This window comes from Microtus pennsylvanicus, chromosome 7, assembly GCF_037038515.1.
Source record: "Microtus pennsylvanicus isolate mMicPen1 chromosome 7, mMicPen1.hap1, whole genome shotgun sequence".
In the NCBI taxonomy this organism is placed as follows: Eukaryota; Metazoa; Chordata; class Mammalia; order Rodentia; family Cricetidae; genus Microtus; species Microtus pennsylvanicus.
The window spans coordinates 21,466,522-21,489,178 of record NC_134585.1 but is presented as its reverse complement, the minus strand read 5'-3'; the positions used below and the strand labels follow the sequence as shown (position 1 = coordinate 21,489,178).

General features: G+C 46.0%; 1 protein-coding gene across 2 annotated transcripts in view; it reads right to left on the bottom strand.

Annotated features, from left to right (window-relative positions):
- The window catches only part of Srgn (serglycin), a 40,372-nt gene that overhangs the window by 9,964 nt on the left and 7,751 nt on the right, over positions 1-22,657 (bottom strand). For both annotated transcript variants that reach the window (XM_075980140.1, XM_075980141.1), the window contains one exon: positions 4,332-4,532. In XM_075980140.1, coding sequence (XP_075836255.1) covers positions 4,332-4,407 — 76 coding nt within the window. In that variant the 5' untranslated portion in view covers positions 4,408-4,532. The remainder of the gene's footprint in view (positions 1-4,331; positions 4,533-22,657) is intronic.

Here is a 22,657-nt window from a genome sequence, read left to right as displayed (position 1 = left end):
AGTTCGAGGCCAGCCTGGTCTACAGAACTAGTTCCAGGACAGCAAGGATGTTACATAGAAAGCTTGTCTCAAAACAAAACAAAACAAAACAAAACAAAACAAAACAAAATGGTAGCATTTAGGCAACTGCTATTATCTGCACTGGAGTTACTTCCTGTCGTTCTATCAACTACTCAAGAAGACCAAGCTTCCCTCTCTCTGGCACCATTTGACAGGCTATAAAAGGCTCCAAGTTTACTTTCAGTTTGCCCTCCCCTCTTCAGGAAACAGCAGAGGCTTCAGTGAAAGGAAAGGTTTTGTTTTAAATAAAGAATGGGAGGGAGAGACTCCAAAGTCTGATCTTGGAGCACTGGCTGATCATAACTGCCCATTTCTTGGGGGCCCTGACACCCTTTTCTGGCTTTCCTGGGCACCGGGCATGCACCTGATGCACAGACAAATATGCAGGAAAATCCCTCTTGTGCATAAATAAAATAATAAAAAAAAAAATTAAAGAACATCTCTGATCCTCGAGTTGTCTAGAAGCTTAATTCTAACCTTGAAACTGAACTATGTGTGAGCTCACTGTAACAGACCTTGGGCAAAACTCACACATATTTGTCAAGGGACTGATGTAAGGAGCAAGGGAGGCAGCCGCTGTCAGGTCCGCTCCGTTCTTCTGCTGTCATAATTCCTCCTGACGTGGACGTGACGGTCGTTACTGGGCAGTGATTGTGAAATCACTTTCCCAGCAGCTGTGCCCACAAGTGGACACGAATATTGTTACTTTGAGTGTCGGAGATCTAGCCCGAGCCCCTGGCCATGCCTGCTCAGGTTTCATTTGCCCCTCTGTGAGTATTCTGTTTTAAGACAGGGTCTCGTGTGACCCAGGGCTCAGTACTAGCTGAGGATGACCTTTCAACTCCTGATCCTCTTGCCTCCACCTCCTGAGTGTTTATGGGCATTAAAAACAAAACAAAACAAAGGTAGGAGTCACCAGCTTCATTAATGAAGCCCTGGAAACGACATTAAATAGATTACCCATCTGTTTTTTGTTGTTGTTCTGGTTTTTTGCTTTGTGTGTTTGTTTTTCAAGACAGAGCTTCTCTGTGTAGCATTAGCTGTCCTGGAACTTGATCCAGGACCAGCAGACCAACTAGATATGAACCGGGCTAGACTGGCTGACCTCAGTTTCACGGGGATATGCCTGCCTCTGCCTCCTGAGTGCTGAGACTAAAGGCTTGTGCCACCATTGCCCCACAACCGTCTGTTCTTTTTTTATTTTAAAGACTTATTAATTTATTGTGCATACAGTGTTCTGTCTGCAGATATACCTGCAGGTCAGAAGAGGGCACCAGATCTCATTACAGATGGTTGCAAGCCACCCTATGGTTGCTGGGAATTGAACTCAGGACCTTTGGAAGAACAGCCGGTGCTCTTAACCACTGAGCCACATCTCTAGCCCAGCAACCATCTGTTCTTATCATCCACACCCATCACCAAGTTCCCCTGTACTTGGCACAGTATTTTACATCATGGTTTTCACTGAATTTGAAGAAATAAGTAATGTTACAGGACTTATTTATTTATGTAGGATTCGTTTCATGTGAAGTCCTAACCTACAAGTGCCTCCAATGCTGACAATATTTGGACATGGCCACTGCAAATGAAGTTAAAATGAGATCATTAGGTTGGCCCTCATCCAATGTGACTGGTATCCTTCAAAGAAGAGGATAATGGGGTGTGTGGAGGCAGGGTCTGTGTGAAGACATGGGCACCCATATATGAGTTAAAGAGAAAGGTGTCAGAATGAAGCCAACACTGCCAACACTGGGAACTTGATTTAAGACTCTGGGACTGTGAGGAAAATAAATTCCTGTTATTTAAGCTTGATAGCGTATGGTGTTTTGTTTCGGCAATCTAAGAAAACCAGTACGAGACAAAAACCTAAGATCAAGAAGTGAAAAGCCTGGGCTGGAGAGATGGCCCAGCGGTTAAAAGCATTGCCTGCTCTTCCAAAGGTCCTGAGTTCAATTCCCAGCAACCACATGGTGGCTCACAACCATCTAAAATAAGATCTGATGCCCTCTTCTGGCCTTCAGGCAGACACACAAGACAGAATATTGTATACTAAATAAATATTTAAAAAAAAAAAGAAGTGAAAAGCCTGGTGCGTTTGGCCGTTCAAACCAGAAAGCTACAGACACTCTGGTCCTCAAATATCTTTTTAAAGATAAGGAGAAGGCTGGGCTGCCATTGCACAGGTAGAGAGTTCGTGTAGCATCCACAGGGGCCTGGGTTTGGTTCCCAGCACTCCACAAACTGGGCATGGTAGCTCACGTATGTAAGTCCAGCACTTGGGAAGGAGAATCAGAAATTGAAGACCATCCTCAGCTACTAATGAGTTCAAGGCCAGCCTGGGCTAAGTGATTGCAGGCCCTGTGAGTGCTGTTGAATCATACCTGGCACCGCAGAGAGGTATGACAAGTGACGTCACGGCTGTTCTATAGCCCTGTGTGTCACTAACTCATGGCCAAGCACCCATTTCCGTTCCTGTTCAGATATGAGCGTAAGGCATTGAGCCAAGAGCACCTTGGAAACACCCTAGATTTTTGGTTCATTCATTTTCTCCTTTATTTGCTTCCCTGTCCAGCTGAGAGCTAAATCAACAAGCTGGAAACATACGTGACAGCTCTGCACACACCTACACCTTCTCCTGGTCTTTTAATTTTTGAGACAGGGTCTCACTGTGAAGCTTTGTCTCCTCCGGAACTAGGTGAACTAGGCTGGCCTCGCCTCTGGAGTGCTGCGTAAGCCACCTACCCGGTTCCTTCTCCATTTCTTGCTAATGATGAAATATGCAAGGTTTTGTGTTCCGTTTAGCTTTACCATCAGCGTCAGCGTGGACTGTGACATTTCTGGGAACTTCTGCAATCGAAAGGCTTACATATATGTCTCTAGTAAGAGACTCACCCATGGCCAACTGGTCTCCCGTGTGTCACAAATTCTGTCTTGCTAGAGCATGAGGTTACTGGGAAACTCATCGCATCAAGCCAAAGGTTTTCCCCTAAAAGATCTGAGTAAACTTGTTCTCTGTGTCAAACAGAGACCCAGGACTCTACCTCAGTGGTGGAGGAGTTACCATTGCGTGAGGCCCTAGGTTCAAGGCTCAGCACCACCCAAGCTGCAAAAATAGAAACAAGCTTCAGCAAGGTCACTTCCTGTATCCCTCCAACGTTACCACAGCCCAGATAAAAATGAGCTTTTAAACTTCCACTATATGAGGGATTCCCGAGGGTACCTGTGAGACTTCACTTCAGCCGGCAGAAAGAACAGGATAGCTAGGAGTCACTTAGAAGAAACAACCCAAGGCCGTGTACGCTGCTGTGACTCAACATTTCCTTTACCAAATGAGGGAACTTTCTGGTTTTCAGTCATAAACGCTGCTGCCTGTTTACCAGGCTATAAGCTCCCCTCATTTAGAAAGTTTCCGTATATATCAACGGAGAAGAATTTGTAGATTTTTTCCCCTTATAAACTTTTCATTGCATCTTCTTAGTCAAGAGGAGTTTTAGGGTGGCTCAATGGGACTAAACAACCCTACATGATAACCAAACTTAAGGAGGGGTGACCAAATAGACTATTTTCTGAACAAGAGTGCCAACGCTAACATGCTTTGGGCTATCCTCAAAATATATATTTGGGTTAGGATTAGCAATGCCTAGCCCAAACTGAATGTTCGAGATGAACCAAACTAAAGAAGAAAAGAGAGTAGCTAAATTTATCTCAATTTAAAGAAGCAAAGAAACAAACCTCGCCCACTCTTAAAAATAACAGTGCCGTCAGGATGCTTTCTAACTCGGAGCCCAGCATGACCACACACACCTGTTATCCGAGCACTTGGGAGGTGGAGGCAAAAGTATCAGGAATTCGGGGTCACCTTCAGCTGTATAGCAAGCTGAAGGCCATCTTACATGAGACCCTACCGCAACATGAAGCAAAGATGCAATTCAGGCAGACAACTCAGGGATAGGTGATACTCTAAAACATTTCAAGATCAGTCATTTAGGTAATTTTCTTGAGTTCTTTAAAGGAATAAACCAACATCTTCACCTAAAAATAAGGGCACTTTTCAGCTACTGAGCTAGGTTTCTTGCCATAGAGTTTAATTTATTTTTTATGTATTGATTTATTTTTTTAGAGCAAACTCAAGTGAACTCACACTAGGGAGTTCAGCTTCCTCAAACCCCGCAACAGGGCACTCCGTACCTGCAGATGGAGACCACCCCTCAAGCAGATGCTGAGGTTTTCACAGCAGAGGACGGAGGATGGGGGGAGATCCTGGGTCTTACCTTGAACCGAAGATCCCCAAACCAGGATGAAGGAGAGAACCAGGAGAAGCCTGCTGCCCATGGGAACCTGCCGCATCCTGCCCAGTTCAGCCCCACACGCCAGCCTCTCGGTCACCAAATGCTGCTGGGTGCTCTCTCCGTCCCTTTTAGAAAGAGGTTCCAAAACCTCAGACCCTGCCCAAGAACACACGTCACAGTTTCCTGAACAAATAGAAAGAGATCCACATCAACACCCAGAAAGAAGAAGAAAAAAGAAAACTGTAAAAAAAAAACCCAACTACTCCTACCCATGATGAAATACCAGAGTCTCCCCGAAGCTTTTGTTTTTGTTTTTCAAAGAGTAATGCTGTCTGTCATTTGTACGCTAATTCTTTTTTTTTTAACAAAAAGTTTTTCCCATCAAAAGAGCTGAATCAGCATTCAGAACACTCTTTTCCCCTTCCTTTCTTCAGGTAATGATCTAAACAGCTGAGGACTGAGGCTGGCAGGTCAGGGAGGGTGTGACAAGCTCATCCCACATCGCACATCAAAGAGAAGCAGAAGCGTAGCTTAAGGAGCCAGCTCCAGCAGGCAACTTTCCACGCTGGGGTCTCGCCCACCAGCAATGAGTGGTCCTGGTTCACACACATTTTCTTCTTGGAGTCAGTATTTTCACGGGATCCTTGGCTTTCCCTCTACCTCACAAATAGGTGAAGACTTCGGGTTTAAAAATAAAAGATAGCCAGGCAGTGGTGGTGCACGCCTTTAATCCCAGCACTTGGGAGGCAGAGGCAAATGGATCTCTGTGAGTTCGAGGCCAGCCTGGTCTACAGAGTTCAGGATGGCCAGGGCAGTTACACAGAGAAACCCAGTCTCCAAAACAAAACAAAACAATTAATCACGATAAAAGATAAAACAAACAAACAAACCAAAACCTTAGCATTCCTCTGTCCCTTTACCTCACCTGCTGCCCCAGGGTTGATTCCATTTATGTTTTCATCTTTTCTCCTGTTTTGTTTTCTATTTATGTTGAAATTATTTTTTATATCTTCCAGGTCAAAAGTGAGGAACAAGGGCAGGTTCCCCTTTCAGAGGGTTATGGGATGTAAAAACACAAGCCACACATACTCCTGTACATAAAGGACTAGCGAGAGAAAGAGAGAGAGAGAGAGAGAGAGAGAGAGAGAGAGAGAGAGAGAGAGAGAGAGCGAGCGCCTGGGGGAGTGGGGGGCCGCTGCGGCTCTGAGGGTGGTTTATGCTATACTGTAACTGAGGCAGCTTTCTCCTTCTTGGCTCTGAAGGATCCACCACTCTCCATTTCAGGGGTGCTTTTCCTAGGCTGCTCAGATTCTTGCCTGCTTTTCCATTTCATGCTCCCACCCCTTGGCCATGCCTTGATGGGAGGGAGGAGTTTCCCTTCCCTTGTTCGGGGTTTCCTGCCCATTCCTTACCATTTCCTGTTAAGGACTGGCCTCAGAGGCAAGAGCTCAGGAGCCCCGGTAGAGATAGTAGTATATAACTGAGTCTCCTCCGGAGCCTCTCAGAGCCAGGGAATTCTCAACCGTAGGAACCAACTCGCACACAGACCTACACAGCCCGGTGTGGAGGATTAGTATCTGGTGGAACTTCAGCCCACTCTCTTTGGCTCCTTTTCATCCTAACCTTCAGTTAACCCTCCGATAACAAAACAAAAGACCCTGTTAATAGCTTCAGTAGGCTTTCCACAGCACCTCAGAGACTTTAGAAGCAGTGATGGTTAGTATAGTTAATTTCACACCACCTATGTTCACATGGGAAGAGGGTCTCAGTGAGAGATTGCCAGATCAGGCTGGCCATGGTGTGAGGCTGGCCAAGGGGGTGCCTGTGAGGGATTGTCTTGATTTTGATCTTATTTGATGTGGGAAGACCCAGCCCATGGCAGGCAGCACCATGCCCTGGCTTAGGAACCAGGAAAATCAAGTAAGAGAAGAGAAAGCTACCATGCGTTTGTTCTTCTTGTTATGGATTGCCGATGTGGTACGACTAGTCGCTTCAGCTTCACGCTGCCTTGACACCCTCACAGTGATGGACTGGAAGTGTGAGCTGAAAAGACCCCTTTCTTCCCTAAGTGGCTTTTGCTGTTGCTGTTGTTTTTGTTTTTCCGAGACAGGGTTCTTCTGTAGCTTTGGAGCCGGTCCTGGAACTCACTCTGGAGACCAGGGTGGCCTTGAACTCACAGAGATTCTTGCCTCTGCCTCCCGAGTGCTGGAATTAAAGGCATGAGCCACCACCACCCAGCCTAAATGACTTTTTAATCAGGGTATTTTATCCCAGCAACAGAAATAAAACCTGAAGAAAGAGAAATTGTACCTGAAAATAATAATTGGGGCATGTTCTCACTTGGAAACTGCCCCGCCGCAAGTCTCTGGGTTATGGGTATATTATTTCCTTCCTTCCTTATATATTTATTGAGACAGGGTCTCATGTATCCCCAGCTAGCCTTGAACTTGTCGTGTAGCCAAGGGATTTTGTGAGCTCCCAAGCCTCTTCCCACTACCTCTCCCCAAATCTGGAGACTCCCAAGTCTCTAATCCCCTCCGTTCACACTGCGGGTGTCAGTGGCCAGACCCATTCTAGAACACAAGCACCTGAAACCACACTCCAGAGACAGATGAGCAAAGAGGAAATAAGATTGGTGTGCGTGTGCAAAAGGGAAGTCTCCCTGCTAGCCGTTATGGCTTAGGGATATCTGCTAAACATTTCCATCCAGGATAATCGAGACAAATTTGCTCTCAATAACCCGAGGCTGGTTATTTAGTGCTGGGCACGGCACTGGTTTGATCATTGCCGAAGTGGATTACACTGTTCTCCCTGACAGCGTGTGTTGAGAATTTCCGAAAGACGTTTGTTAAAGATCTTTTCCCTTGAGGCTGCCTTAGTGGGAAAGCCCCTCCTGACTTTCTGACTTTAGCTGTATGTTTGTTTTTGAGATGCGGTCTCCATACACAGCCCAAGCTGGAATCCACTGCATTCACTACGTAGCCAAGGCTGACCTCAAACTCTTCACAATCCTGCTGCCTCCCCCTCCCAAGCGATGGGATTACAGGTATGCATACCATGCCCAACTCTTAAATCCATTAATTACTTCTTTTGGAAAAAAATACCCATGGGAAAATTTAAATGACTGTTACCTTGAATCTAGTAGAATTTGAAATATCGGTTTCGCGTGTAAGAGGCAGAGGCAAGGAAGACCATGATTTCAGTCCACTCGAGGCCGGCCTGGGCTGCCTGAGACACTGGCCTCAAAAGCAGAAAGGACAAAGGAACAAATAAAAATCCATGCCAACTCTAAAGTTACTGAGCTTTAAAAGGCTAAACAGTGCCATGCTCGAGTCAGGTGCTGAGTATCACTGATGTGAGTGCCAGGGAACAGGGGATATAGTGATTCTCTTGGGAGTCCTTTCACTTATCAATAATATAATATAATATAATATAATATAATATAATATAATATAATATAATATAGGAAGAAAATATCTCAGGGAGACACTCAGGCAGAAGGGAGCAGAAGTAGATCCTTTGAAATGAAGGGTTTAAAAGTTGGTCTAGCATGGTAGCCGATGACCACAACCCCAGCATTTGGAAATAGGGGCAGGGGAACCAGGAGTTTAGAGCCAGCCAGGTGTGGCAGTGCACACCTTTGATCCCTGCACTTGGGAGGCAGTAGCAGGAGGACTTCTGTGAGTTCAAGGCCAGCCTGGTCTACACAGCAAGCTCCAGGACAGCCAGGACTATGTAGAGAGACCCTGTTTCGAAAAACAAAAACGAATTTGGGGTCATCCTGAATTACCTGAGATCCTGATTCAAGGGAGCCTTTATTGGACTTCAAAGCTCCTAATACTTTTCCTACACACACTGTCAAGCTAGTCTGCAATTACTGTTGTGTGTCATTATTTATCTTTTCTAATTGAAAATCTGTTAGTGATTACTAGGAAAAGGTCAGTAGTTAGAGATTTTCAAGGAAGAACTTGAAAGATTGTCGCCTCCTTCCCCAGAGATTACAAAAGTCATACCTTGCCCCTGGCAATCCAGAACTGCCCATAGCGCCCAGCACACTGGGTTCATTTTCGTTACTTTTTATTGTCTTTTTTTTTATACTCTGAGGCACTATGTGGCCCCATTGATAGACTGCAGATGCCAGCCAGTCCTGCACCTCATTCAGATGCACTACCTGCAGATTCTAATCTTCCTCTGGGATAAGCAATCCACCAAAGTTCAAGTCCTCAACTCAGTGACTGGCCGGGAACTCATTACAAAGCGGACTGAGCTCAGGGAGATCCACCTGCCTCTGCTCTGACTAATGGCATGCTCCACCACATCCTGTCTTTTACCGCCTTTGAGGCAGGGTCTCTGGTAGCTCAGGCAGGCCTTGAACTCACTACGTACCTGAGAATGACCCTGAACTCCTGGTTCTCCTGCCTCGACTTGGTACGTGCCAACCATACCCCGCTTTCCCCGTAACGCCACACTGGCTAGACTTCACAATCCAGCCTCATTCCTGCTTCCTTTTCTGCCCAAAAGAACCCCAAAGGAAGCTTACAGTCCCTGGCATTATAGTAAAGTTGACAGTCATGGAGGAAGAAGGAAGTACTTGCTCCTTAATGTGTGACCACAGAACATTAAGCAGCTCTTCAACGGCCTTTTCATTTCCATCTCCAGGGGCTGACCACATTGACCAATGACATTACTACACTTTGGTTGGTTCTTATTTCATGCTGGACTCTAGCACACACCCCCCCCACCTTTGTCTTCATTGCAAACATGAAAAAGGAACAAATGCTACTTGGAAATTTAAAGGTTTTGGGGGGGGGGCTAGAGATGTAGCCCTGATAACGATAGTGTCTGCCTAGCTTGCAAGGGGTCCTCGGTTCAACCCTCAGCAATTCACACACCAAAAAATCTAGGAGGTAGTCTGTCTCTTTGATGGCAGCCAAGGTAGATTTGAACTTGCTGGCCTCTCTGTTCCAGCTTCAGCCTCCTGAGTGCTAGGATTCAAGGTGTGCGGCACCATGCTTGGCTCATGGTAAATTAAAACTTAAGGCCCATTAAACAACAAAGGAATATAAAACCAGGCTGCTTCTGATTAGTAATGAAATGATGTATGTTTTGCTGACCCTTCTTTGATTTTTACTGCCCCTCCCAAACACTTAAGTTTGCAGATGGCCTTAGCATAGCTCTGCTTCCACCCCCATCCCCAAGACACTGGACAAACTCTGCCTGAGTAATCTTGATCTCATGTGTTCTAGTCTTGGCTTCAGAGCGGCTGCTGTTGCTGTGAGACAGGGTTCCAGGTAACTAATACTAACCTTGAACTAGCTGTGTGGCCAAGGCTGACGTTGAACACCTAATCTTTCTGAGAAAACTGGAAGTTTGTATGGCTGCACCCAGCTTCATGTCAGGTTTTGACTGTTACATAATTCGGGCTCCTTTAGCTACTGATCTAAAAAGGTTAACAGCTTTCCAGGCAAGGTTTCCTATGCGCACTATCACAATTGCTTTGAGAAGAGCTGGGTTACAGCCCCACCCCAGGGCTAGGGATGACCCTAGGGTCTCACATGCTCTAGGAAGGCTCTGTTCTACTCAATCTACTCCCAATCCTGCTGTCATCTGACATAACACTCGAGAAAATTCTTCTTTCTTTCTCTCACATGGACGTGTGTGGGTAGGTGGGGGGGTATTCACGCACGTGTGTGCCAGGGTGAGGAGGCTCAAGACTGACATCAAGAGTCTTCCTTGGTTGCTCCCCAGCTTACTCACTGAGGCCCGATCTCTTTTGGAGGAAGGGGAGAATTCGAGACAGGGTTTCTCTCTGTGTAGCCCTGGCTGTCCTGGAACTCACTCTGTAGACCAGGCTGGCCTCACACTCACAGAGATCAGCTTGCCTCTGTCTTCTGAGTTCTGGAGTCCAGAACAAGGACTTTAACCACTGAACCATCTCCTTAGACCCAGAAAGTTGCTTTTTTATTATTATTTATTTATTTATTTGTTTGTTTTGTTTTTCGAGACAGGGTTTCTCTGTGGTTTTGGAGCCTGTCCTGGAACTAGCTCTTGTAGACCAGGCTGGTCTCGAACTCACAGAGATCCGCCTGCCTCTGCCTCCCAAGTGCTGGGATTAAAGGCGTGCGCCACCACCGCCCGGCTGAAAGTTGTTTTTTTTAAAAAAGATTATTTATTTTTATTTTTTATACATATGAGTGAGTACCTACATGAATGTATGTATGTATGAATGAATGTATGTATGTGAACCCTGTGTGCCTGGTACTCAATGAAACCAAAAGAAGGCATCATCAAATCCCTTGGAATTGCAGTTACAGAGTTTGACATGCAGAGAGTATTCCAGCCTCATCCTTCCCCGAAATCATTTTGATAAAGTACAAAAAGTTAACTTGCCAGGCAGTGGTGGTGCACACCTTTAACCCCAGCACTCAGAAGGCAGAGGCTTGCAGATCTCTGAGTTCAAGGCCAGCCTGGTCTACAGAGTGCAGTTCCAAGATAGTCAGGGCTACACAGAGAAACCTTGTCTCAAAAAACCAAAAGATAAGATAAAAAGTTCTTTTAGGGGCTAGAGAGATAGCTCAGCAGTTAAAAGCAGTAGCTACTCATCTATAGGGATTGGGTTTGAGTCCCAGCTCCTACATAGTGGCTACAACTGTCTGAAATTCCAGTTCCAGGAGATCTGATAGCCACCTCTGGCTTCTGTAGGCACCAGAGACATATGTGGGGCACACACATGCGTGTGGGGCAAACGCTCATACACATAAAAATTAATTAATTAATTAAAATATTTTAATAGAGAGCAAGCCTTGAATAACCCCCTTAGGGTCCAATGAGAATAAGGAAGTTAGGTCAGAGGTCAGGTCTCAAAAACTACCTAAAAAAGAATCGTAGTTAGGGCCACGGACACAGCTCAGTGGCAAAACATGTCAACCTGAGACTCTGGGAGTGACCCTCAGCATAGTAATAATAATAACTACTGTTACTATTATTTACCTCAAGGTAGTGTAGCTGGAAATTACGGTATCCTGGGAGGCTGAAGAGAAAATAAATTTGGGGATGAAACAGTCCCGCTGGGTCACAAATGAAGCGTCCTTCGATTTTGGAGCATCCATGGAAGCACTCACGTTAGCTCACAGGGGTGAATGGGAGGTAGGTCCCTTCCACTTTGAGTTTTTCCCAAGAACTTGGGACTAGGAAAAGGAGACCTACTTCAACAAACTTGCAAGAGATTGCAAGAAAGATGTGTGACTACATCTTAAAATGACAGATGGAGAGACGGAGGAATGGGGGAGGACCCGTCCTCAATCAAGCCAGGCTTCCCCAAGGCACACCCTACCTCAGAGAAGGCCGGGAGGGATGTGTCTGCAGCGGCTCAAAGGACAGTCCTCTAAAGAGAGAGGGTGAGAGCGCCTTCCTTTTGGAGTGGTGGGGATGGGCAGGCAGAACAGGGCTGTGGCGTTTCTAAGTGTGCCCATGTATTTTGGTTTCGGGATATAAAGCCACTCACCCAGAATAATGTGTACTGAATGTATCCAGAATGCTAGCCCATGATCTTCCCCCTCACAGTTTTACCTTCGGCTAATGAGGTCACTATTAGTTAAGGATCTTGAGTTCACAGGGCTCCCTGAAGGCTCAGGCCCTGAAGAACCCCTTCTGGTAGTTTTCCTGTCAATGCTAGCTTTTAAGTAGGGCTACTTCTCAGCTCCACACCGAACCCCAAAGATCTTTTCCAGCCATTATAATCCCTGCCTCACTCCATTCCCTTAGTCTTGGCTGACAGTCAATGAGAAGATAGTCCCAGAATTTGCAGTGTGTGTATGTGTGTGTGTGTGTGTGTATTTGTGTGTTTGTGTGTGTGTGCATGCAGGTGCTCATGCATGCATGTATGCACATGAGTGCAGGGCATGTGCATATGCAAATTTGGATGCCACAGTACACTTGTGGAGGTCAGAGGACAAATTTCAGGAGTCATTTCTCTCCTTCCACCATGTGCCCCAGGTATATTTAATCAGGTTGTCAGACTTGGTGGGAAGTTCTTTACCCACCGACAAAAATGACTGTACTTAGCAAAGTGACATTTTAGAATATGTTTGCACCGTGAAAGAATTCAGTTGATCCAAGTAACACACTATTTCATACACTTTTTGTTTTTTGTTTTTTATTTTTTTATTTTTTGGTTTTTCGAGACAGGGTTTCTCTGTGGTTTTGGAGCCTGTCCTGGAACTAGCTCTGTAGACCAGGCTGGTCTCGAACTCACAGAGATCCGCCTGCCTCTGCCTCCTGAGTGCTGGGATTAAAGGCGTGCGCCACCATCGCCCGGCTTCATACACTTTTTGAAGTGAGATTTTAAAAAATCTATTTGTTTTTCTTTTTTAAAAAATTGTTTTCCGCCGGGCGGTGGTGGCGCACGCCTTTAATCCCAGCACTCGGGAGGCAGAGGCAGGCGGATCTCTGTGAGTTCGAGACCAGCCTGGTCGACAGAGCTAGTTCCAGGACAGGCTCCAAAGCCACAGAGAAACCCTGTCTCGAAAACCAAAAAAAAAAATAAAAAAAAATAAAAAATTGTTTTCCTTGATGTTTGGGATAAGGTCTTCGTCTTTAGTACAGACTCCCAGAACTGGGAAATACAGGCACGAGATGTCACACCCAACATATTACATCTTCAAGTGGATAATCCAATTGATCACCAAATGGCAATGACTCCTCTTATGACCTTTCAACCCCATGACGCTGTGAACATGGAATGCACGTCATAGGAACTGTATTTCAAACTCTGAATTTGCTCTTGCTGCAGGCAGGGTATGTGACCCTGTATTTTCTGGCAGTGAGCGAGCAGCGACTCCCAGTTAGCGGGAGATTCAGCAGTGGCCTGGGGACTGACAGGTAGTAAGTCTGTGCTGGGTCAATGGATACAGCCCTGTAAGTCACAAAGCGCCCGTGCCTGTTACTAACCTTTATTGCCAGTGCCCTACAGTAGATCTCAAACCCATTCCTCCCTAGCTGACACTTTTGTCCAACATCTGCATCTTCATAGAGAATGAGAATCATTACAAGCCTGAGGGTGATCGCTTGAAAATTTAATCCTCAAGGCAGAGTTTAGTAGGGTAGGTCACCTCTGTAATCACAGCAGTTGAAACTTGAGGCAGGAGGATTGTCATGAGTTCAAGATCACCCTGCCTACAGTGAAATCCTGTCTCAAAAACACAACAAAAGTATCCTCATAGTGGGCCTAGGCCTAGGGTCACACACCTTTAATTCCACCTCTTGGGAGGCAGAGGCAGGCAGATCTCTTGAGTTTGAGACCAGCCTAGGCTACATAGCAAGATCCAGGCCAGCCAGAGCTACCTATCTTTCTTTTTGGTTTTTTGAGACAGGGTTTCTTTGTGTAGCTTTGGAACCTGATATAGGTATGAATAATTTGTATTGATAGAGATTTACGGTCAATTTTGTTATATGTATAAATGTTTCTGATGTAACTTTTACTTGATAACTTTTGTTATATGTAATTTTGCTATGTTAAGGTTAAAGCCTTCCTTTTTTTGTTTAAACAGAAAAAGGGGAAGTGATGTGGGAGTGTCATATATCAATCTGTTGATTTCATTGGCTAAGCAATAAAGAAACTGCTAGGCCCATTGGATAGGCCCACCCTTAGGTGGGTGGAGTAAACAGAACAGAATGCTGGGAGGAAGAGGAAGTGAGCTCAGACTCCGCAGCTCTGCTCTCCGGAGCAGACGCCTTCAGAGAGACGCCATGCTACCTGCTCCAGGGAAGACGCACGCTATGAAGCTCCGACCCAGGATGGACTTAGGCTAGAATCTTCCCGGTAAGCGCACCTAGGGGCGCTACACAGATGATTAGAAACGGGCTAAATTAATATGTGAGAATTAGCCTAGAAGAGGCTAGATAGAAATGGGCCAGAGCAGTGTTTAAATGAATACAGTGTCTGTGTAATTATTTCGGGGCATAAGCTAGCCGGGCAGGTGGCTTGGGGTGTTGGGGACGCAGCCCCACTACCCCCTATTACTACAAATGGCGCCCACGTGATGGACTAAACCCACTTAAAAAACCTGAGAAGGCTTAAAAATAAGGGAGAGAGAGTTTAACACAGATTTTTGCTGTTTGTTGGTGGCGTGCTGTAGAGAGATTTCCTGATTCGGCAACAGCAGCAGAAAAAACGCTGTGTCATTTCAAAGCGTGGCTTCCTGGGGCTGTGCCGCCAGTGCAAACTCTGGCTTTATGTTTGTGTTCCCGCTTGGGATCGGAAGGAGAGTGCTCTGAGACCGTGCGATGACTCAGAGCTCCCCGCCTGCTCCTGGGAAGAAGGCAGAATCAGGCTTAGGCAGGCGGAAGAGCATGGCGGATTCCTGCCGCCATACAGAGACATGTTTTCAGACTGCATAGTGCTCTGCGTGTCAGATTTGGATGTAACTTGGATGAAAAGAATTTCTGTGCTGCATGCTCAGTCTCAGAATTAAAGTGCTGAGTGCCGCTCCTACCTGGCAGCCCCAGAGCTAGCACAAAATGGTACGTCCTCCATTTTGAAATTTTCCTGACTCAGCTTCAGCTGCAAATCCCTGCAGCTCATTAAGAGGTCCTGCCACGAAACACTTAAACGGTGGTGACGAAAAGCTGAACGTATGCTTTTCGGTTTTCAGCCATAGCAGGAAAAAAGCTGCGCGTTTAAAAATGCCAGCTTTCTGGGCCATCCTGCCAGGGCAAACTCTGACTGTTTGAGGCAGGAGGGCCGACTACCAAGAGAGGACTTGAGTGTTGTCTGTTGTAGCTCTCTGGCTGGCAAGGAACTTGAAACGCCAGTTGTGGCTATAAACATGGCTACAGCCAGTACCTCAGCCATGAGGCTGGAAAGCTAAGGATCCAGCCGTCAAAGCCACGGCTTTAGTCCTACTGATATTGCTTGGTAAATTAAAGCCTCATGTGGTCAGAAAAAGAGAGAGAGATACAGTAAAAAGAGAGATTCAAAGACAAAGAAAATTTTTAAATGATCTAAAGTGTGTTAAAAATATATGCAGACTAAAAGTTAAAATTCTTAAAGTAAACCTCTGTGACTTCAAGGTGTGGTAGCACACGCCTTTAATCCCAGTGCCTAGAAGGCAGAGACAAACAGTTCTCTGTGAGTTCAAGGTGTAGTAGCAAACACCTTTAATCCCAATGCCTGGGAGGCAGAGACAGGCGGATCTCTGAGAGTTCAAAGACAGCCTGGTCTACAGACATACGCTCAAAAAGCAAAAATTTAACCTAGAAATGTCACAGCTTAGATTCTTAAGCGCCTAGTGATTTAAAGGCGCAAATCAAAAGTGCTCCTGGATAGTAAAAAATTGCAGATTCACAATAGGACAGATTCAGACCACTAAATAAGTCACACTGTTGGATGAATGTACGTTGGCTTGGGAGAGAGAAGAAAAAGAATATAGAGAATAAAGTTAATGGTTTAAAAAGAAAAAAGTAAAAGTAAAGTCTTTAAAGAGACAGAGTACAGATAGTTATAGATATAAATAAAAATAAGCCGCGTAAAGATGGAAAATTCACAGAGAGTCTGGATTCTTTGTATTATTGTGTTTTCTTTAAAATTTTTGACTGTGAAGGAGCTAAGTACAGAGAGACATTTCATTACCTGGGCTGCCTGGCTAAACCAGAATGGATATAAGGGTATTACGATTTCAGAATTTGGGTCTAAGGATATGATGCTTTGGAGAGAGTCTCCTTTTGTTTTCACAGAGGATGAGACTCTATGGATTTCTTCTATTCCGATTTGGTATGATGGACCACGTCCTCCTGAAGGGTTGCTGTGAACATCTTCAGAAAATTGCTTTGCTCAACTGCCAACTGAGATGAAACTAGCACACAGGTTATACCAAGAAAGACCTAATTAACGACGCCCCCATTCAGCAGGAAGCAGTTTGGAGAGAAAAAACTGCGCCCATGTTCCCAAATATAGTTTATAAATGTTCTTTTACATTTAAAGGGGGAAATGATATAGGTATGAATAATTTGTATTGATAGAGATTTACGGTCAATTTTGTTATATGTATAAATGTTTCTGATGTAACTTTTACTTGATAACTTTTGTTATATGTAATTTTGCTATGTTAAGGTTAAAGCCTTCCTTTTTTTGTTTAAACAGAAAAAGGGGAAGTGATGTGGGAGTGTCATATATCAATCTGTTGATTTCATTGGCTAAGCAATAAAGAAACTGCTAGGCCCATTGGATAGGCCCACCCTTAGGTGGGTGGAGTAAACAGAACAGAATGCTGGGAGGAAGAGGAAGTGAGCTCAGACTCCGCAGCTCTGCTCTCCGGAGCAGACGCCTTCAGAGAGACGCCATGCTACCTGCTCCAGGGAAGACGCACGCTATGAAGCTCCGACCCAGGATGGACTTAGGCTAGAATCTTCCCGGTAAGCGCACCTAGGGGCGCTACACAGATGATTAGAAACGGGCTAAATTAATATGTGAGAATTAGCCTAGAAGAGGCTAGATAGAAATGGGCCAGAGCAGTGTTTAAATGAATACAGTGTCTGTGTAATTATTTCGGGGCATAAGCTAGCCGGGCAGGTGGCTTGGGGTGTTGGGGACGCAGCCCCACTACCCCCTATTACTACAGGAACCTGTCCTGGAACTAGCTCTCTCAGAGGCTGCTAGGCTGCCTCTGCCTCCCAAGTGATGGGATTAAAGGCGTGCAGCACCCCCACTCAACTTGAATACGTTTTTTTGAGACAGGCCCAGGCTGGCCTCCAACTCACTGTGTGGCCAAAGACAACCTTGAAGCCCTGATCCTCCTGCCTCCACCTCTCAAGGGTTGGGATTACAGGCCTGTATGTCTGCACAGAGTCTGTGCAGACCTGAATGGAATCCAGGGCTTCCTGCATGCTCTCCCAGCTGAACTGCATCCCCAACCCTTCGGCATCGTCTCCATACCTATGATGCAGATGAGGAAACCGAGCAGCAAAGATGTTCAAATGCTACTGGGATTTGCTGTCTGGCAGTCTGGCCCCAGACCTCGCAGGGCCCACTCTGTGGTCCTTGCATGAGCTCTCTCTTGTAGGAAGAAGGGATTTCCTTCATTGGTCCTATTTTCCCAGCAAGTCCATCTCACCTCTGTCCTGGTAGTGAAAAACCAAACCTCTCCCTAGCATAGTGGCATACACCCTTAATGCCAGCATCTAGGAGGCAGAGGCAGGCAGATCTCCGAGTTCAAGGCCAGCCAGGGATACAAAGTGAGACCCCTGTCTTAGAACAAAACCAAACGCCCTGTCTGTCATGAGCAAGGAAATTCAGAGTGGAGCTGACCAAAGCTTGTGCCTTTACAGTGTCCCCAGTGGCTGCTCAGTGGGCTCAGACACACTAGCTCCCTGAGTGTCTAAAGGTTAAGACATTTGCTAGGTTTTTTTTTTCTGTCACCCCCACCCCCACCCCCACCCCCATTGCACAATAATTTCTAAATCTTCCCAACGGACAGACAGACAGTTAGCTGCTTGCAGAGGAACCTTCCCACAATGCAGACTGTGTGGTAGAAAGGGGACTTTCATGCCTTTTATTTATTAAGTTCCCCCTCTAGGATCAACCAAGAGCCTTGGCCATACCATGTAAGCCAGGGAGCGCCAGGCCTGGCTCTCACGGGTTGTTTTTCCTGACCAAAGACTTCGTCCTGCCTGTCTTCTCCTCAGACCAAGTCAGATGGCTTTTCTTTTAGTGTTAAAAGTCTCAATACAGGCCGGTGAGATGGCTCAGTAGGTGCCTGTCTCCAAGTTTAATGATCTGAGCTAGTCCCTGGAACCTACTTGGTGGAAGGAGGGAACCAGCTCCCACATGCTGTACTCTGAAAACACACACACACACACACACACACACACACACACACACACACACTTTAAAGTCTCAATATTAGCAGGCTGAACAAGGTATCACACCCTTCTAACACCAGCGTTTGGGAGGTACAAGTAGAAGAATCAGGAGTTCCAGGTCATCCTCAGCTATATAGTGAGTTTGAGGTTAGCCTGGGCTATATAGAGAAACCCTATCTCAAGAAAACAAAAAACTGAAGTTTCAATACTGAGTGTGATATCATTAGTTCTGTAATCCTAATTACTCAGGAGGCTCAGGTAGAAGAATTGAAAGTTTAAGGCATGCCTGGGCTACAAGAGTGAGCTCAAAGTTAGGTTGGACAACTTGGGCAGACCTAGTGTCTCAAAGAAACAAAAGGCTAGGAATATTCTGTGGTAGGGTGCATGCCTGATAAGTGCCAGGCTTAATTTCCAGTATACACATACACACACACATGCGCATGCATGCCCATACACATACAGACACATATACATGCATACACATGCATGCACACACAAGCACATATACACCCAAACACACATGCATGTACATACACGCACATTACATGCATACATACATGTACACACACAAGCATATACAAACACAGATGAGCACTTGTGTGCACACACACATATACACATACAGGCACACACACACATGCACATACACGCATACACACATGTCTCATTACTAAAAGTCATTACTCTCAAGAGATACCACACATATTGCCTTATTAATAGCACTGTTGCTGGGAGGTGGTGGCGGCGCACGCCTTTAATCCCATGACTCTGGAGGCAGAGGCAGGTGGATCTCTGTAAGTTCGAAGCTAGCCTGGTCTATAAAGAAAGTTCTAGGACCGGCTCCAAGGCTACAGAGAAACCCTGTCTTGAAAAACAAAAACAAAGCAAAAAAGGCACTGTTAACATTATTAAGGACACCTGAGGTCAGCAAGCATGAGATCAATGAGAGGCCTCATGAGATACAGGGCTCGTATGGCTATTGTATAGCCCAGGCTAGCCTAGATCTTCCTGTTCTAGCTTCCCAAATGCTGGGGTTGTAGGCTCTGACCATCTCCTTTTACATTGAGACCACTGAGGCCCAGGAGACAAGCGCTTACTCAAGGTCATGTGTACTTGTGAAAGAGGTGGGATAGGAGTCATTTTCACAAGCCACATTGGTCTGCTTTCCGTTAGCCCAGGGTTTTGCACAGAGCTAGTCCAGGATGGGGTAAATCACCCCACCCACAGGGCAGCCACAACACAATTAGCATCTTCCTCGGTTCCTTTGGCCCCCTCTCAAAAACCTTATCTTTTGGGTGGCCACCTTCCTGCTGTTTGTGCTGGATTTTATTTCTTGCAGACTCTGGCTGCTCCCCAGACTTGCAAAACTTTATCTGCATCATCCTGACGGGATTCAGTCCCTCACCATCTTCAAACCTTCTGATGGATGCAGGCCCTGAGACCTCACTAATGCTTTGAACACCCCCCCCCCAAACACACACACACATTCTTCACTTCCGGGAGCCACAACCTCCTAGCTTTCCTCCTCAGCCTTCCCTGTAGTATTAACCCATCACCTGCCACACCCGTGGGATGCCTACCACACGAAGAAGGAATTTGTTGCTCACTGATGTGTTTCCAAAAGCCTAGAAGAGTCTTTGTCTGCAGCTCACAATCGCTGAAATGGAAATGGTCTAGCCTGTGCTTAAAGTTAAGAAATTCATATGGTTAGGGACCTTAGGACAAGATCAAGGAGAAAGTCTCTTCCACACACCCCAGAGTACCTTGGGTTCACAATGAGCTCTAGTCTGTATAAAATGTTGAGAGGACCGTGAGCAATTGGACCTTGTGTGCCTGAGGCTCAGGGTTTGAGTCTAGCAACCATGTAGTGTGGATTAGAGACCACCTTTCTTATGGCAAACACATGCAAGTATTGTGCCAGTTAAGTTATATCCTGGCCAAACACCTTATTTTAAATTTAGCAATGTTTATATGTGTGTGTTTGTGTGCGGGTATGTGCTTGTGCGTGCAGGAACCCAGCAGCCAGAGGCATCTAACCCTCTGGAGCTAGAAGGAGAGGCAGTTGTGGGTCACTTGACATGGACACTGGGAACTGAACTGGGGTCCTCTGGAAGAGCAGCGCGTGCTCTTACCTGCTGCGCCACCTCTCCAACACGCCCATGCATCTTTAGTTATTTATTATATTGATTTACTTATCATGGCAAGCATGTGGAGGTCAGAAGACAACTTGTAGGAGTCGGTTTTCTTCTGCCACATAGGGCCTCCCCGATCTCAAACTCAGTTGTTAAGCTTGGCTGCGGGAACGCTTGCTCGCTGAGCCTTCTGGCTAATACCCGCCTCCCAAACATCTTTACATTTTTTTATTTGTAGTGCTGGATATCAGTCTCAGAGCATAAGCAGCTAGGCAGGTCCTCTGTCCCTAGCCCCTCCCCCAATTCTTTATCCTTTTATTCAACTCCAAAAATTGGAATATAAAACCAAAAAAAGTGTGTGGCATGGTAATATTCACCCATAACCTCAGTCTCAGAGGATCACTTCAAGTTCCAGGTCAGACCATGGTTGTACCCTGTCTCACACAAATCAAGAAAAGGAAGAAAGGAAGGGAGGGAGGGAAGGAGGGAGGGAGGGAGGGAGGGAGGGGGGAAAATGTGAAAGAAATAAAGGAAAGAAAAGAAAGAAAGAAAAGGAAAGAAAAGAAAAGAACAAAATCAACGACAAAAGAGCAAAAATCAAATAAAATTCCAAGTAGGGTCAGAAGACCCCAGTGTGGTTTGCTTCAAACCATGGATATCCTTAGGCACGACCTCACTGCCCGGGACATAATCAGGAAGAGAGAGTAACTAGGCAACTCCAATGTTCTCCTTGGGCCGGAGACAGGAAACCAGCTCCGGGGAAGGAGCCAGGCCCCCCAGCCTCAGAGAAGAATAGTTCAGAGTTCAGTCCCCAGGATTGTTTTCAAGCCTTGAAAGGAACAGCCAGTCAGCAGTGTTCCCTCTCCACAGGTGATGGAGCAAGAGAAATAGACGCCGTTTTTGAGCACAGGAGAATTCAATCAGGTTTTAAAACAATGCCTTATTTAGAAGATTAACCAGCAGTAGATGTAATGGGGGGGGGGTGGAATTTCTAACACCAGGGATAACAGATCTTCCAATAAGAAGAGACCAGAGGCCAGGCATGGTGACCCCTGACTGAAATCCCAGCTATGAAGGCGGGACCTGCTTGGCTACATAATGAATTCGAGAGTAGCCAGGGCCAAATGAAACCCTGTTTTTAAAATAGAAGAGAGAATGGAGGACATAGATGGAAGGGGAGTAAAAACGATACGGAGAAAAGCGCTGCCATTTATAGAACCAAGACTTCAATCCTTCGCTAAGTTGCATGAGACCCGGCGCTTCTGGGGAGACTTCATGGATTCCCTGTGATCTCAGGCACTTTTGTCTTGGCTTCTCTGTCTCTTTTGTTTGTTTGGTTTTGGTTTTTGGAAACAAGAGTTTCTCTGTGTAGCTCTGGCTGTCCTGGAACTCACTTTGTAGACCAGGTTGGCCTCAAACTCAAGGAGATCCTCCGTCCTCTGTCTCCCAAGTGTTGAATTAAAGGTGTGCGCTAGCACCGCCTGCCCCCCCTCTTTTTTTTGGGTTTTGGCTTTTCTGTCTACTATCTTTTTTATGAAAGTGAGCCATATCCGCCAGGTTGACCACACATCTCCACGTGCTTAAGAAGGGGGCGGGGCTGAGGCTAGCTGACAGGGGTGGGGGGAAGTTGGGGTGTGCCCAGCTCTGTTTTGGAGATTGGGTGCAATTAAAATTACCCACATAAAACAAGGGCACACTCTTCTCTCAGTGCTTTTTACAGATGAATGCATTTAACTCTCACTCTCTCTCTCTCTCTCTCTCTCTCTCTCTCTCTCTCTCTCTCTCTCAGTCCTCTGAGACAGATAAAGAAGACGAAGGTATAATTTGATCTTTATGTGATAAAGCCCAGAGGGACCTCTCTAATTCAGGGCCTCAGTGAATGAAGGAGAGTCTAGACCTGTCAATCACCCAGCAGCCAGAGCTGGCTTGCTAAAGCCTAATTAGAAAGCAGGTGCGATAACTCTGCTTGCAAGCATGAAGACATGAGTCTGATTCCCAAAACCCACATTAAAAACAAAAACCTATGCCGGTGGTGACAGCACATGCCTTGAATCCCAGCCCTTGGGAGGCAGAGGCAACCTGGTCTACAAAGCAAGTTCCGGGACAGTCAAGACTACACAGAAAAACCCTGTCTCGAAAAACCAAAAACCAAACCAAAACAAAAACCTGGGCTTGGTCACCCATACTTGTGACCCCAGCACTGGAAAAGTAGAGACAGGCAGATAGATCCCTGGGGCTCACTGGCTGACCAACCTTGCTGTCCCCAAAACCATGTAGAGAGCCTGAGGAACTGCACCCGAGGTTGCCATCTGACCGCTA